The sequence below is a fragment of the Simochromis diagramma genome, unplaced genomic scaffold (genome assembly GCF_900408965.1).
Source record: "Simochromis diagramma unplaced genomic scaffold, fSimDia1.1 OVJJ01000483.1, whole genome shotgun sequence".
Lineage (NCBI taxonomy): Eukaryota > Metazoa > Chordata > Actinopteri > Cichliformes > Cichlidae > Simochromis > Simochromis diagramma.
In genome coordinates, this window is record NW_024386835.1 from 1,279,255 (window position 1) to 1,294,862 (window position 15,608).

General features: G+C 39.2%; 1 protein-coding gene across 1 annotated transcript in view; it reads right to left on the reverse strand.

Moving 5' to 3' along the window:
• Window positions 1-1,961: 1,961 nt before the first annotated feature.
• The window catches only part of grm2a (glutamate receptor, metabotropic 2a), a 36,211-nt gene continuing 22,564 nt past the window's right edge, over window positions 1,962-15,608 (reverse strand). The window contains exons 3-6 of the mRNA XM_040028702.1: window positions 8,859-9,696; window positions 6,248-7,311; window positions 2,693-2,870; window positions 1,962-2,074 (exon numbers count right to left, since the gene is read on the reverse strand). Of these exons, the coding sequence (XP_039884636.1) occupies window positions 2,001-2,074; window positions 2,693-2,870; window positions 6,248-7,311; window positions 8,859-9,696 (2,154 nt within the window). The 3' untranslated portion in view covers window positions 1,962-2,000. The remainder of the gene's footprint in view (window positions 2,075-2,692; window positions 2,871-6,247; window positions 7,312-8,858; window positions 9,697-15,608) is intronic.

Below are 15,608 nucleotides of genomic sequence, written 5' to 3' on the forward strand. Positions count from 1 at the left end.
GCAAATTGCTATATAATATCATTTTCACAGCTCCCTTAACTTAAAAAAAAAAAAAACCCTAGCAAACAGTGTTGCTAAGCAAAAATATTAATTTCCTGATGTTTCCAGTTCAGTATATTTTGACATTAAATGTGTGAGATTGAACACGTTACACTTACTGCAACTCGATAAAAAAATTATTGCAGGATTTTTCTTTTACTTATATACATATTTTATGCTAAAATTATGGAGTGAATAGGTTGCAGAGAAAAAAAATTGGTGGTGGTGGTGTGTGACAATTCATTAACGTACAGTTTACACTCATCAGCCACTTTTCAACTGCTATAATAAGTTAATCGCATGCATAATATAAGATAAGATAAGATAACCTTTATTAGTCCCACACTTGGGAAATTTGTTGTGTGGACATACATGCCTGTGCCATGTATACATGTTTATTTCTAGCAACCTAATAAAGGGATTGTTGAGACAGCAGGGTACCATGTGACCTTTGTGTTGCCCAAGGGTTAGACAAACATATTGGACAATCTTTGTCTCTTAAGCAGTTTAGTTGTAATTTAACTTAATAAAGATCCAGAAAGACTGTTTAAAAGCTGCCTAACATGATGAACTAAAATGAATGAGCTACATGTAGGCTACAGTGGTGGTTTTCCTCATGAGGGTGAGAACATCAGTTCAAGAGTTTAACAGGATTGCTGCAATCAACTGTATTGCACAATCAGGCAATACCGAAAATTAATTACCCCCACAAAATTGTGTCTTGATAATGTGCTTGATATATTGCGAGCCTGTCTGTCACAGTAAGGAACAGCATGTTTGGCCTGTCCCACGTAAAAACAGCAATTTGATGATGTCCAGTGAGCAGATCTACTGAAGCAGAACTGCAATTATTCATTGACTTCCTTCATATGGAAATGTTCTATATTTGGATAAACCCCAAAGCTGCGTGCATGTTGGTCAAATTAAGACAAATGAAAAAAAAAATGTGGACACAAGATGGCAGTGTTAAATCGTTGATACTGTATGGGCCGGGTCCAGGACAGCTTTGGTGAATTTTATCCCATGTCAACAGATGATATTTGTGCAGGTAATTCTCATTTCAGTGGCTGTTTGGTCTAGGCAGATGGTGTAGATTTAAGCTGTTAAAATTTGGGCAGCATAGATTTCAGATCCCAGCTGATGGAGGTTTGATTTGCACACTATTATTTTAAAGAGTTGTGAAAGTTAACTTTTGTATTCATTACTGGGTCGCTTCTTTTGTCCAAGTGTAAAGATAAATAAGACACTGAGTCCCAAAATGTTCTTCTGGTCACATCAGTGCTTTGCATAGTCCTGTGAATAAATTACTGGAGTTAGGGGAAATGAGAGGCACAGTGCAAAAACACTGCATATGTGTACTCTGTTTTGCATTTAGATGAATCCTGCACTTGCCAAGGGTGAAAATTTCATGTTATAACATAACATGACAGCAGATTTACAGTATATTTTACTGATTTGGCTACTGAAAATTGAAGGTTTATTTCGTATTTTTAGATTATTGGCAATGTATTTTTGCATATGTTACCCTCTACAATATGAATCTCAATATGATGTGCAAAGGAACAGACTTTAAATCATTTCAGTTTTAATAAAAAACACATTTTATTTACATAAATTACAAGAAAGCACAAACTGGTTCACCAGAATCTACATTAAAAACGTCTTGTATATATTACATTTAACAGATTTACTATAATTTACTCCATTGTTGCAAGTAAAATCCTCAAAAACAAGGGCTATATGCGACTTTATTGGCATCTCATTTAAAATATGCTACGAGTAAAAGAACAAAAGAAAATAATCGGGACATTGTACTCACAGCACTTTGAGGACAACAAAGTCAGGACGATCATCTGTGTGACCTCTTCGATATCTGAGACACCTGACTCAGGACTAGTGATTATATAACTTTGTTTACAATGCTTGGCGAAAAATAAAATAAAATATAACTCAGCTGATCTTCACAAAGAGGATGTTGTGGAGTCCACCACCTCTCGTCCATTACACACTGTTGGAACAACATTGGAGGCCGTTGCTGCAAAACATAAAAAATAGGATATTTTGTGTAATGTCAGCGGTGTAGTTACAGTTTGTGATATAAGCCAAAATTACTGTACTATGTAACAACCCAAAGGGGCACCTGGGTCCCAGATGCCCCTTTGAAGCATGATAATTAACTCATGGATGATGTGGAGTGCAATGCAGCTTGGTTTTTTCTACTTATGATATGTATATTGAAGCATTGTATTTTCACTTAATTATCATAATAACACAGCGCTCCTGCAATTACACATTCTGTTCATATCTTATCGAAATGTTTAAATAAACAGACTTGGATTTTTTATTTACTTATTAAACTTATTAATTTATTTTTGGCTACACCAGATCTGCACCATCAGCGATTTTCTTGTATGGGGCCATTTTTGGTATTTTAAAAGGTTTTGTTTGGTTTTTTAAAAAAATTTTTATTATGTATGACTTAAAAAAGACAAAAAAAAAAAGGTTATGTATAACTCCCAGTGTCAGAAGTATGACAGACAAGTGTGACACAGTGATAAAGCATGTAGCAATATTTTCATAATAATATCAATTGTATTATTATTATTTAATATTTGTTTCAGTTTCACGAGTTTTGCTGTATCTTGGGTGGTACCTTGAGAAAAACTGGAGCCGGGGCCAGTGTTTACACTGAAGCGGGTGGTGTTCACCCTGAGTGTACTGACATTCTTCTGTGGCTGGAACAGGATGATGTGGATCTTGGGAGCAAAGAGGCAACCCAGTACCACCGACCCACTGAGACTGACCGAGATACACATGGTAGTGGTCTGTACCTGGAGGAGGAAACAAAAGGTAAAACTCCAAACTGTTGTGTTTCAGAGGTACAAAAATATGTACAGTAAGAGAAAAGTAAAGTCACATTTCTAGATTGCCAAGCATTGAGGGAATTCCCGTATACCTCATAAGTGCTACTCTTAATTTCACACTTGTGGTTGAAAATGCACAAAAGTTGCTAACTCTGTATATGGAGGACCATTTTTGCAGCTCAAGAGTATTCATTCTGAACAAAAAAAAACCCCCTGAAGTCAGAAAAGAAATGATAAGTACGTCTTTCATAATTCAGAATCAAAGCCAGGTGCTACAGAGGAGGAAGGGGATTGTTTATCAGCTGGGATTTCTAACTAGAGGTGTTAAGCGATCTGTTTATTTGCTTGTCAATCAACTGTGTAACCCTCGCTCCTTTTCGGCTCACCCTGCCCACATCTTGCTATGCATCCTCAGTCTGCTTCTTGCTTTCCAACGCTTTCACAGTCGTCTTTTTAGTTTTTTTCAGTGAGAAGATATAACACAGCAACATGGCAGGTGCATTTCTTTTTCGCAAGACGCAGCAGGTGTCTGTCATCAACCTGAATGCTAATGTCGGTATTAAAATATTGTGGGTACCAAGTGTGATTCTGTGCACTGACAGCTCCACAGAAAAAGCTATGCGAGTTGAGACAGAGATGTAACTGGCACAGCGTCAGTTTACCTGGTTTATTTTGAAGGAATATTGTTTAATTACTGCGTCGGTTTCTTACTCTCTCTGTAAATTCATGACTTGAATATAGATTTTATGACTAATCAAGAAAAATATCTACAGGACATTATTGATATGTATACTGTATTTCTCACTTTGGAAACATAGTGGTTATCACTATGTGTGGTCATGTACCATGTAGTGTGAAACAGCTATATCACTAAACTGACCTTTAGTTGCATCGAGTTTTCTAAGTTGCCATCTGCAGTGAATTCAACATTAAGATTCACCTCACACCGTCTTTGAAATACAGTGCACACTGACAGGCTCAGGTGCTGTGTTGTAATGTAAATTCACAAAGCCTCAGATTCCCATTTTTTCACTATATAGCTAAGCTGTAGTTTTGAAAGCATGGAGTAAGTGTAATGTACGGATGCATGGCGGCTGTTTAAAAATAATAATCTCACCAATCCCAACGCGGACAAAGGCTAAATACTTTTGGTTTTGAATAACACTATGGACAATACTGCATAGAAATAACCTGTTAAGTGGTTTTAATAATTCACAATATGTTGCAGTGAAAGAGCACAAGGAAGAAGAGGACAAGGAATCTGCTTTTCCCCTTATATTTCCCCAGATGTGTTATATTCTGGAGTGTGGATATAGAGCATGGCTGCTACAGTCTCTCTTCAACCTTGTTTTTCGCTGTATTGACCTTTGATGGTGCTGTTTTTGTTGCACAAATACAGCATTGTCTCTGTGTCTGTGTTCAGCTAACTTAATCCCTACAGAGACCCTCTGAGATGAGAGATGAAATTCCTCCTTTTTATTGCAGGTTTTACTGTGCGTTTATTGAAAAGCTTTACTGGAGTCTTCCAAGTCTGGCATGGATGCCGAATTTGCTAAAGTCACAAGTAATTTAAAGATCAGTTTAAGATTTATTCGATATTTAGATGTCGAGACAGGGTTTTTTTGTTTGTTTTTCAAACTGCTGAACTTTAAACTTTAGACAGTGAACAGTTACTTGCTATGCATTTGGTTTTCAAGGAATTTGTGGTTCACCTCTTGCTTAGTCTGATTGTGTCTACCTATATATCTATATGGTTACTATATATTTAGTGGTGTTACACTAATTTTAGCTGAAGGCAGGTGTACCCTGCCTCTCGCCCTAAGACAGCTGGGATAGGCTGCAGCGCCCCCCGTGACCCTGAAAGGGATAAGTGGAAGCGAACTGATGGAGTTTGAAGCTGAAGGAAATCAAATTTAGGAAATATCTGTCTAAACACACTTCTTGATAGACTTCACAAGCAGTAGTAGTTTCTGTAGCCTTCGGTGATTTCATAGAAGCACTTTGAATTTTAACAGTAGTAGCTATTTAATTAGCTTGCATTTGCTGCTGAGATGACCAGCACTGGCATAAGAGAGGAGCCCTCTTCCCCCAGCGGTGTGGAGAGCGTCTTAAATATTTCATTTGGTAATCAAATGTGTTATTCACGGCTCAGTAGATTGTATTTAGCTTAGTTTAACATTTCATGACTGCCTAGTACAGATCTGTATTTGTTATTCAGCTGGAGGTTTGCATCAGGCTGTGACAACAATTTGAGAAGAAGTGTAAAGCAAGGAGAACGCTGGTAATGTGTCCCTGCCTGTGAAAAACTAGAGACACTGTGCCAACTCAGTTGCTTCAGTAATTATTCATCGGTTAAAGGGGAGATTTGCGTCTATCTGATGAGTCTGTTCAGGCTGCGAATTGTGTTGCCTACAGGGCCTGGAGGAAGGGTTCCTCTGAGCCTCACTACAGTCCCAAGACAGAAAGCACAGCTGGGACTCAGCAGCCCAGTCTTTCACACTCCATTCCACACAGCTACGCACAGGGACTCACAGGGACTTTCAGTTCCCTAGCAGCCCTCATGGTCTAGCCTGTCTTCGCCATGTTTCTGTAGAGGCAGCTGTGTCAGGAGGTTCCGCTGTCTTTCTCCCTTCTGCCTCTGTCTCATTGCACATTGTTCAGATCCCAGTGGGATGAACCCACACAACTCAGACCACCTTTTCTCTGAAATTCTATCAGTTCAGTGTATGATCCTATTCAGCAGATGTCTGGCTGGCTGTCTGCCTGCCAGTTATTTCATTTAATCATAAGTAGTGTATAAAAAAGAGAGTGAAAACAATGTAACCAAAACCGTAGCGCACAGCACATTTTCCCCAGAGAGGGAAAAGACTTATATCTTTGAAGTTCTGTTAAAGTTTTACATGAGGTGCATAGTCTCATTAATGGGTTGCTCTCACTCCCCACATTATTATTTAAAGATTAGAGGTAAAATAAGGTAGTGAAAGTGTGCTGATAATCATAAAAAATTGAAGCAACTGTAATAAAGAATACATATTGTTGGGAGCCACAGGCGATGCAGATATTGCTGACAACTGAATCGATATTAACTGGCATTGCATATAAAATTCAAATTCAAGCCCAGAAAAAATTATCATTATCTACAAGAATGTATTCTGGTCAGACTATAGAAATCTAAAGCCATCTGAATAAATAATTTATTGCAAATGATTATCATCCCGTGTGTGTGATTTAGAGAAGAATTAATTAACAGTCAGTGATAGTAAGAAGTCTGTGCATTCCCCAACTTCCATTAAAAGAGCTGTGTGTGCCTGCTCGAGGAGCAGGTATAAGCTCAGTTAACTCACCCTGTAGTCACTGGCAGTAACATAGAAAATGGGCTGGAAAGCCAGCCAGATGATGCAGGTGGTGTACATGGTAAAGCCGATGAACTTGGCCTCATTGAAGTTCTCGGGGCATTTGCGGGTTTTGAAGGCGTAGACTGTGCAGAGGATAATGAGGATGCAGTTATAAGTGAGAGACATGAGCATGCTGGAGTCCTTGCTGTTACACTTCAGGGTGACCACATCTCTCCTCTCTGGGTTCACTTCCTTCCTCACCCCTGGGGTCTCCACCAGCAGCCAGACCACCACCACTACCAGCTGGCAAGAGATCAGAGCACCACAGATGGCAACCTGGGAAGCTGGGCTGATAAAACGAGGCCTCTGGGCTCCATCCTTCACTCCACTGAAGATCCGAGCAATGCGATTGGTCTTGGTTAAGAGGGCTGAGTAGCAAACGGCAAAAGAGGTGCCTAAGCCTAGCCGGCGTAGCGTGCACACAGCTGTGGAAGGTTTGGCGATGTAGATGAATGTCATGCAATAGCACATCAGCACTCCAAGCAGAAGAATGTAGGAGAGCTCACGTCCACTAGCCTTCACTACTGGTGTCTCATTGTGTTTAAGGAAGAGGCCAATAACAAAGAGTGTACACATGATCCCTAGACATGCAATGGTGACAGGGCCAATGGCCCAAGCATCTTCCCAGCGGATGTACTCCTCAGGCAGATCATAACAGCCTGTCAGGTTGGCCAGGGGCCACTGTCCAAAACTACAGTCAGCACAGGTAAACTCATCATGCAAGTACTGGTAGGGCTGACAGGGGATACAGATCCAGCAGCACACATCTCCCGGCTGCATACTCTTCACCTCATTCTTCCTGCAGGGGTCACTACACTGGGAGGTGGGCACAACATCACCAGGCCAGGGAATCAGGCTGTGGTTCAGGCTCAGGCTTTGAGCCCAGTAGCCGACTTTACGGTAGACATAGCGTTCCCCGTCTTTGTGATAGTGAAAAATGTTGTAACGACCCAGGCTGTCTCCAAAAGTATCAAAGCGGACTATATTGTCTCTGTCTGGAGGACGAAAGGGGGCTGAAAGGAATAGAGAAAAAATATTGTGTATTAGTAACAGATGTAAGAGACTCATCATAAAGAGTTTGGGACTGCGGTATAAAATGTAAGGTATAAATATCTAAATTGGTCAACTTTGTAACATTTTAACTATTCAATTGTTTTGGAGCAACAACAGTGTGGACTGTGAACTCATATGTTATGCAACTCATTCTGTTTGTTCTGAAAGGAGAGTCTTATCTTTTAATATGTGCCCCTCAATATAGACTCCATGACTGTGGAAGGACACAGGTGCAAACTGGCAATTTACATGATGGAAGTCACAGTCTGAGTCTGTTCCTGGATGGAACAATAGGATGAAGATTCAGAACACACAGGACCTTACATGGCAAAATGTAAATTCATGGAAATCAAAGCAGAAATGAACTATCATCTAAAAAATTGAAAGGTTACCTGCATATGAAAATTAGTGCTTGGGCCAGCTGTTAGTGATAATTTTCAGTACTGGTTAATCTACCTGCTATTTTCTCATTTATTTAAATAAAATGTTAAAAGGCTGTAAATGATGCCTTTTATTGTTAACCAGAGTATGAGGTCAATTTTTAATCACCGTTACTCATTTAATCTTATTATTAAAAGTTATAATACTAATATATTACTCAACTTATTATTTCTTAAAATTACAGTTAATAAAATTGCAATCAAGTAACTGCTTCAGTCTGATTACTGTGCTAAACAGCCATTCTTTTACATACACTGTAGGGTTCCTCATTCAGTATTTTCATTTACAGCCTACGTATCTATCACACGTAATGATTTCAAAATATGTATGAGTTTAGTGGTCCACCTGTTTTTGTGTGTTTTCTCCTTAGAGTGTTGCAGTGTCTCATGGGATAGACTAATTTAAGGCCTTTCATCCAATTTTAATTCTCTGGATAGTAAAAATCCTTTGGGTGTTTTATTATTTATTTATTTATGTTTTTTTTTAATTTAGAAATCGTGAAATGCAGCACAGCTGGATACAAACACGGCTGTCCGCATTCATCTCATATCAATGAAAATGTCAGTATTTCCATAAATCAAAGCTAATTTGCACAAGTAGGAGCATTTATATTGGAAAGCCAATCACTTACGATGTGTGTGAACTGATGCTGTTACAGTAGTTGACACTTGTTTTGTGCTGCAGCTTTGTGTAGACAAGCAGGAAACAAGTTATATTTTTTTAAGCTGTGTCTGATTTGTTTTAAACTGAATAATCCATTGTTCTTTTCACACTTGCATGCATGACAAAAGCAGCCTCCGAGCACGAGGGTGAGGAAATTGTTTCATCTCTGCTAATTGAATCATTATAGAAATGTTCTCTGGGTGCAGTGAATAAATATGCAGGCTTAGTCTTAAATTCAACATTTTATGGAAATCTAAATTGATTTAACTCAATCTGGCACCATCTAGTACATGCATTGGTACCTGGAGTTATATTTAGTTTTATATACAGATGTTCAAATAATGACAAACATATTTCTTTAAAGCTTTGCTTAAGTAATGTTAGTTCATTAAGATTCACTCACCATCAATTTTGACCTTGAGAATATAGTCTCTGTAAAATTTTCGTCCATTGCCAGGCTTAAGAGCATCGCACACCTTGGTGGAGTTTGGGCACAAGGCTTGTCTCATGTTATGTAAGGCAGTAGCCATTGCATAGACAGCATTCACTACAAACATGATCTTGGATTCTGGTTGAAATGGAACCTCCCGGAGCGAGTGTTTCCCACAGCCTAGATCATGGAGGCTGCACTGGAACTGGTTTTCCCAAAACTCTCTGAACCACGGATTTCTGGTATTGTTGTATGGATGTAAGGAGGTGAAGTAATCATTAAACTTGGGAATTTGATAGGAGGAAAGTTCAATGGTGAACGCCCCATCTGCCACAGCTTCACTTCCCCTCACCACGCTCTCCTGGGCTCCCCAGCCATCACTTGCCACCCAGGTAAAGGTCACATTCATGCGGTTGGCTGCTACCAGCAGCTCACGGGCATCTTCGCTGCGGGTAAACAGAATGACCACCTTGGCGGTGGACTTCTGCTGCAGGGAGCGGATCACGTTTTCATAACTCCACCGGCTCATGGAGCGGCTCACCTTGGCCGAGGTGGCAATGCAGATTTGGCGGGCACGAGCTTCCTGTTGGAAGGCATCAATGCCAGTCTCACCGTAGTCACCTTCTGATGCCACTGTCGATACATATGTCCAGTTAAAGTAACGTAGGATCTCTGCCATGGCCTTAGCCTGGTAGAAATCGGGGGGCACGGTGCGGGCAAAGTAGTCATAGCGGGACTTGTCGCTTAGCTTGGCACTGGTTGAAGCATAGCTGATCTGAGGGATCTGGAAAAGTCGCAGCAGGTTGGCAACCTGGAGGAAGGGAAAGACAACAAATAAGCCTTTATGAAGTATTGATAATATGAACATGCAGTTCCACTTTTCTATATTTCTACATAAATATAACCAGAAAAGATGTTCATGCAATAAAAGTAGATAAGGAGAGATAAGGAGACCATGGTTAAACAAATAAAGCAAATACTATTTATTTATTTGTGTATTAATTGAGGAATAGGTGTTTCACTATAAATCTGTGAGTGTGAAAAGTAGGAAAGCTCTGGGATCGGAATCCACTTCTATTTAATGAACAGGGATATAAGGCAGTTAGATTTTCACAACACATGTATCAGGATGGAAAGGGTTATAGAGCCTAAAAGGTTTAGACCGCGCCAATTTACCGTTAAACAGACTGTGTACAAATAAGAAATACAAATGAAGCTTATAATAGCCCCGAGGGTCATCACAAACCCAGGGCACCTCCTCTGCAACAACAACCCTCTGTCACTGGCTACAACAAAAACAATAGTCTTCAATCCAGGGCTGCTAAAGGTCAAGTGATCGAGCCAGAAAGCTGTTTGACAAATGATTTATGAAAGAAAGAGATCAAAATAGAAGTTTCTGGTTAGGGTTCGGGTTAGGCAAGGTAGGTATCAAGGTTTGGGCTTATTTTCCTGCATCTGGGCCAGGTGAGCTTTCTCCATCATGGATGAAATAATGAATTGTGAATTAAACCGCTAAATACTAGAGGCAAACACCTGTATATGAAGTGAGTTTAAAATGTCAAGCAACAACGCAACGACCCCCAGCACATGAGTTATTCTATCAAATAATGGTCAAAGAAACAAACAAAGAAAACAAATCTGACGGAGCAAAGAGTTCACGTAAGAAAACCCACCAACATCCCGGTTTGAACCTGCTCAGCACTGAAACCTGGGATTAGCATTGAGGAACTAAAATCCCTCAAAACTAATGAGCAGGTCTGATCCACAGTCACCTGAAACAAACATTCCCATGCTTTTGCCTCTGAGAGATACATAATATTAGATCACTGTCTTCAGTAAATAAATCACAATGTGTAACACAATTGGATTGTATTTATGAATGCAATGATATGCAGCCGCATTTATGCAGAAAATCTCAAAGGGTTTCACAATATTTTTGTCACAACTACGTTTTTTCTTTCAGACTGAAGCGATTAAGTTGTTAAAGCTACACAGAAAACATACACGGACCATCTGTGGGATTTGTTATAATTGCCTATTATTAAATATATTAACGTAATTAACTACACTACGTCTTTCCCCCCTGCAGATACAATTAGTCTCCCTTCATCCAGGCTCCTATTTCTTAAACGGACCCCTGCTAGTCTCTTTAAAACTTAACACTCCTGTTGAATCAGTGGTGAGATCCTTGTATGTTTTTAATAATTGCAGCGACTGCCTGTCTACCTCGTTATTTTTGATCTGTAATGCTTTCAACAAAAAATAAACAATAAACGTGTGGAGCACAAATGGCTGAGTGGCTACAGGTGGTACACAAAGTAAACAGAATAAGAAGGAACACATTTTCAGAAAAGTTTCTGATGAAAGAAGAAAGAAGCATGACGAGACAGGAGTAGAGTGAAACCGAGGGTAGGGATGAGAGTGAAATGACGTCAAAGTGTCAAAGAATCTCAAAACTTTGTATTTTCTGTGTAATAAGCTCTGTCGGTGTTGTGACACTGCATGCTGTGTGTGCAGAAGCCGCTACTGACTAACTTTTGCTTCAGGCACTTCTGTGGGAGCCTAAGGGGAGTCAGTCTGATCAGTCAAAAGAATGCCAACCTAATTATGGCTGACTTTAATGCCGACTCTCACACCAGCACACTCATGGTGCTGCATCCTGAATGCCAATGAGTCATTCTTATAAAAGTCAGAAAGGAAATTCACATTCCAGCTCATCCAGTGTGATTTCATTTATCATTACTATATATTATCTGCATGTAGCTGTAGTGAGAGCAACCTGGTTTACGCTGCAAGCAGTTTATAATAGTGGTAGTATTATAGTTATATATATATATTATATAGTAGTATTATTTTGACATCTATTTGAAAATAATGGCACTAATTTAAGTGCTTTGATGTATCAAAATCATGAAATGGAGACAAAGTAAAAGCATGGCTATATGTGAGGCTAGAATAGTATTCCTATAGGTAGTAGCCAATATGCAAATTGCAAGTTATTGGTAACAAATCGCTTGATTTGGATGGAAAACAGTGAGTAGCAAGGAAAAAGCAGGTCACATCAAATAACATAGGCAGACACTTCTTAGATGAGAGTTTATCTTTATAGAAACACAGAGCAATGCACTGAAATGTCCCCTTAGATCTGCTGTGATGTGCTTGGATTTAAATCATCAGAGCTTTATAATTCTGTTGGATCGTAGTGAGATGAATGTTAAATGAGCCAATCACAGTGATTTCCAGGCTGCTAATTTTATTGAAATGAATGACAGGATGTTTCACACAAAAAATGATATGCACAATCAAGTGCCACTGGTCTTGTTTTTTTACCACCACTCAAACAGGCACAATATCAAACACTTTTACTAGCGGATGATTTAGAGCTTTTATTTTGCTTCTTCTGTAGTGTAGCAAATGAAACACTATGAAAATCCAGGTCGTTGAAACACTTCACTGATTTTTTTTTTTCAAAGGTTCGTATTCAGTGAGAGTTTGAGGTCAGCTGGAGGAACTCTGATTATGCAGAAAGGCCTATACGTAATCACATTTCTACATAAAATCATCTCTCTCCATAAACCGTCATGACAGCCATTCTCAACATGTGGTAAAACAGCTGGCAGTACTGTGCTTGCTTGCTTTAGGAAGAAATCAAAGCATAACTTAAAGTGCAAGTGACATGTAAACACAGATTAATCATTTTTACATTTACCAGTTCACCCTATGATAGCTAATCAGTGTAGTCCATAATTCTTTCATATTTGCAGTGGGAAATGTTTCCTAACAATTCATTGGGGACATTCACAATTTTTTGTGTTAAATTGAGTTTCTCCTGTATTTTTTTCCTAATTTAATATTTACATAATGATATCAGCATGTTGGTGATATCTGACTACAAAAAGGGACAGTAATGTTTCCAAAAAATCAAGGTTTGCTGATATCATTAATATATTACTAGCTGTGCTGTGCAATGTGTTTCTGTCATGGACTGCAACTCCTGACTTAAGCACCTTGATTATCACCATCTTGATTTTTTCAATCTAGACATCACAGGTGTGACATCTCACCCTCTATGCTTCCTGCTTCTCCCAGTCTCAGAGAAGTGGCTGCACCTGAAAAGAGGGACTAGCTAAGGGTATAAAGTTTGCGCTTTCAGTCTATCCCCCCCTCTCTGTGACTTCATCGCTTAATGTGTTAGTGTCATGAAAATGGCTCTCCTTTAACCTGGCTAAATCACCATGGTAACTAATGCTAACCTGATCAGGAAAAGTTTTTTTCCTGAATTTTTGTTTTAAAAATTGACTTGAAGTGCCACATTTTCACTGATAGTTTTATTTACTACGTACATGTTTTAATTGTAATATGAATTTTCAGCTGGTGGAATACATTTTTTGTGCAAGTTTTTAAGATTGAAGCCCAGCTGTAAAGTTACAGCAGCACAAACAGTGTGTTGCATAATTAATTTGGTGATGCAGAAAATCTTTGCTTGTTTTTATACTTGATTCTAGTGTTTCATACACTGTTTGAACTGCAGCTACTAGAACACAGAGCACACACCAAGAACACCTGTCCAGTCAATAAATGTAATTTTACTCTAAGTTATCTAGAAACTGAAATGATTTCCACGTCTTTATTTATCTTTTATTAAGCTGTAATGTTTCCAGTTTGAGACCTCTAAATCACTGCCGTCATGTTCAAAATCCCAAGATTAATGCTTTTCTGCAGCAACCAGCATATTCATGTCTTTTTTTAGACTTAAATGTTCTATACAGACTTTTATTTTTACTTTTTATCATCATCATCTAATAGAATCACTGATTGGAATATGCATCACTTCCCTATGAGTCATACGAGACATGAAATGCATGTGAGCATGCACAAAATCTGAAGCTGAAAACCAAGTTTAACAGAGAAAGCTGATAACCACCATCACCACCTCCCCCCAACCCCACCAGTAAAAAAGCAAAAAACAGAAAACTGGATGTGTTTAACATCTTCATAGTGTTCGCTGTTATATAAGGAACAAAGGCTAAAATTTCTTTTGGTTGTACTGATGGTTTAAACCATGTGTTACATGCTCAAGGATGATTAATTGGTGAGATATAAAATGAACTTGAAAAGTAGAAAATTCAAAGTAGAAATTGCTGTGAAAGACGTTTTTCTTTCAGTTTAAAGTTTGTATTCACATCCTGACTTTAGCATTAACAGAAAAGCAGCCAGAAAATCTAAGAGGGCTCCTGTAGGCAAGAAACAGACTGTCATCGAGGCCTGTGAGTCCCGTGACTGTTAAGCTGAGGGTATTAACCATCTCTGAGCTGTTCTAGACAAAGAAACAGACGTGTGCTATCGATGCTAGGAAGACCAAATTGGTCATCTGAGAATACTCACTGGAAAATTCATTAAGTATACCTTGCTGGTACTGGGTTGGACCCTGTTTTGACTTAATTTTTCATGGCATACATTTAACAAAGTTCTGGAAACATTCCTCAGAGATTTTTGTCTATATTGACTTGATAGGATTACACAATTGCTGCAGATTTGTCTGCTGCAAATCCACGATGCTAATCCCCCAAAGATGCTCTCTTGGATTGAGATGAGGTGACTGTGGATGCCGTTTGAATGCAGGGAACTCATTGTCATGTTCAAGAAACCAGTTTGAGATGATTTGACCTTTGTGACGTGGCGCATTATCCTGCTGCAAGCTCCCATAAAAAGATGGGTACACTGTGGTTATAAAAAGATGGATGGTGGTTAGCGACAATATTCAGCCAGGTCATGGTGTTTGCACAATGTTCAGTTGGTACTAAGGGGCTCAAAGTGTGCCAAGAAAATATCTCCCACGCCATTATACCTACCACCCACCTGAACCATCGATACAAGGCAGGATGGAGCCATGCTTTCATGTTGTTTGTGTCAAAGAAACAGAAACCGAGACTCATTAGGACCTGACAACATCTTCTATTGTCCAGTTTTGATTATCCTGAATGAACTGTAGCCTCAGTCCATCTGCTTCAAGGTTCAGCGTGTTGTGCATTCAGCTTTCTTCTGCACACCTTGGTAGTAATGAATGACCGAGTCACGTCAGCTCCAAGTATACTGCCCATTCTCCTCAGACTTCTGACATCAATGAGGCATTTTCAGCCAGAGAGCTACTGCTCATTGGATATTTTCTCTTTTCCAGACTATCCTCTGTAAACCCTCGAGATGGTTGTACAGGTAAACCAGCCTGTCTGGTACCACTGAAAGTCACTTAAATCACTTTTCTTCCCCATTCCGATGCTCAATTTCAACTTCAGCACATCAGCTCGATCATGTCTATATGCCTAAATGTAATGAGTTGCTTCCATGTGATTGGCTGGTTAGATATTTGTGTTAATGAGAAGTTGAACAGGTGTACCTAACAAAATGACCGGTGAGTGTATTTCGTTGTGTTAATGTTCATACGTGAGTTCACCAGCTGCCTTTTGTTCTCTGGTTCCCTTAGGTTTACACCACCTGCAGCTTGATGCAGGTGGTTGTTACAGCTTGCCTCCTTTGTGTCTGCATTTTGGCCCCTTTGATCTGAACTCTATTACTCGGTAATTATTTTTATAACTTTTTATAACGCTGCTTATAAGGAGGTTGTCAGTATCGGCTGTAACAAACTTTCCTAATCTTTGCCTGATTTCTGTCATCACTACAGTATGATAGTATGATATAATGATGACATTTATATAAATATCTGTC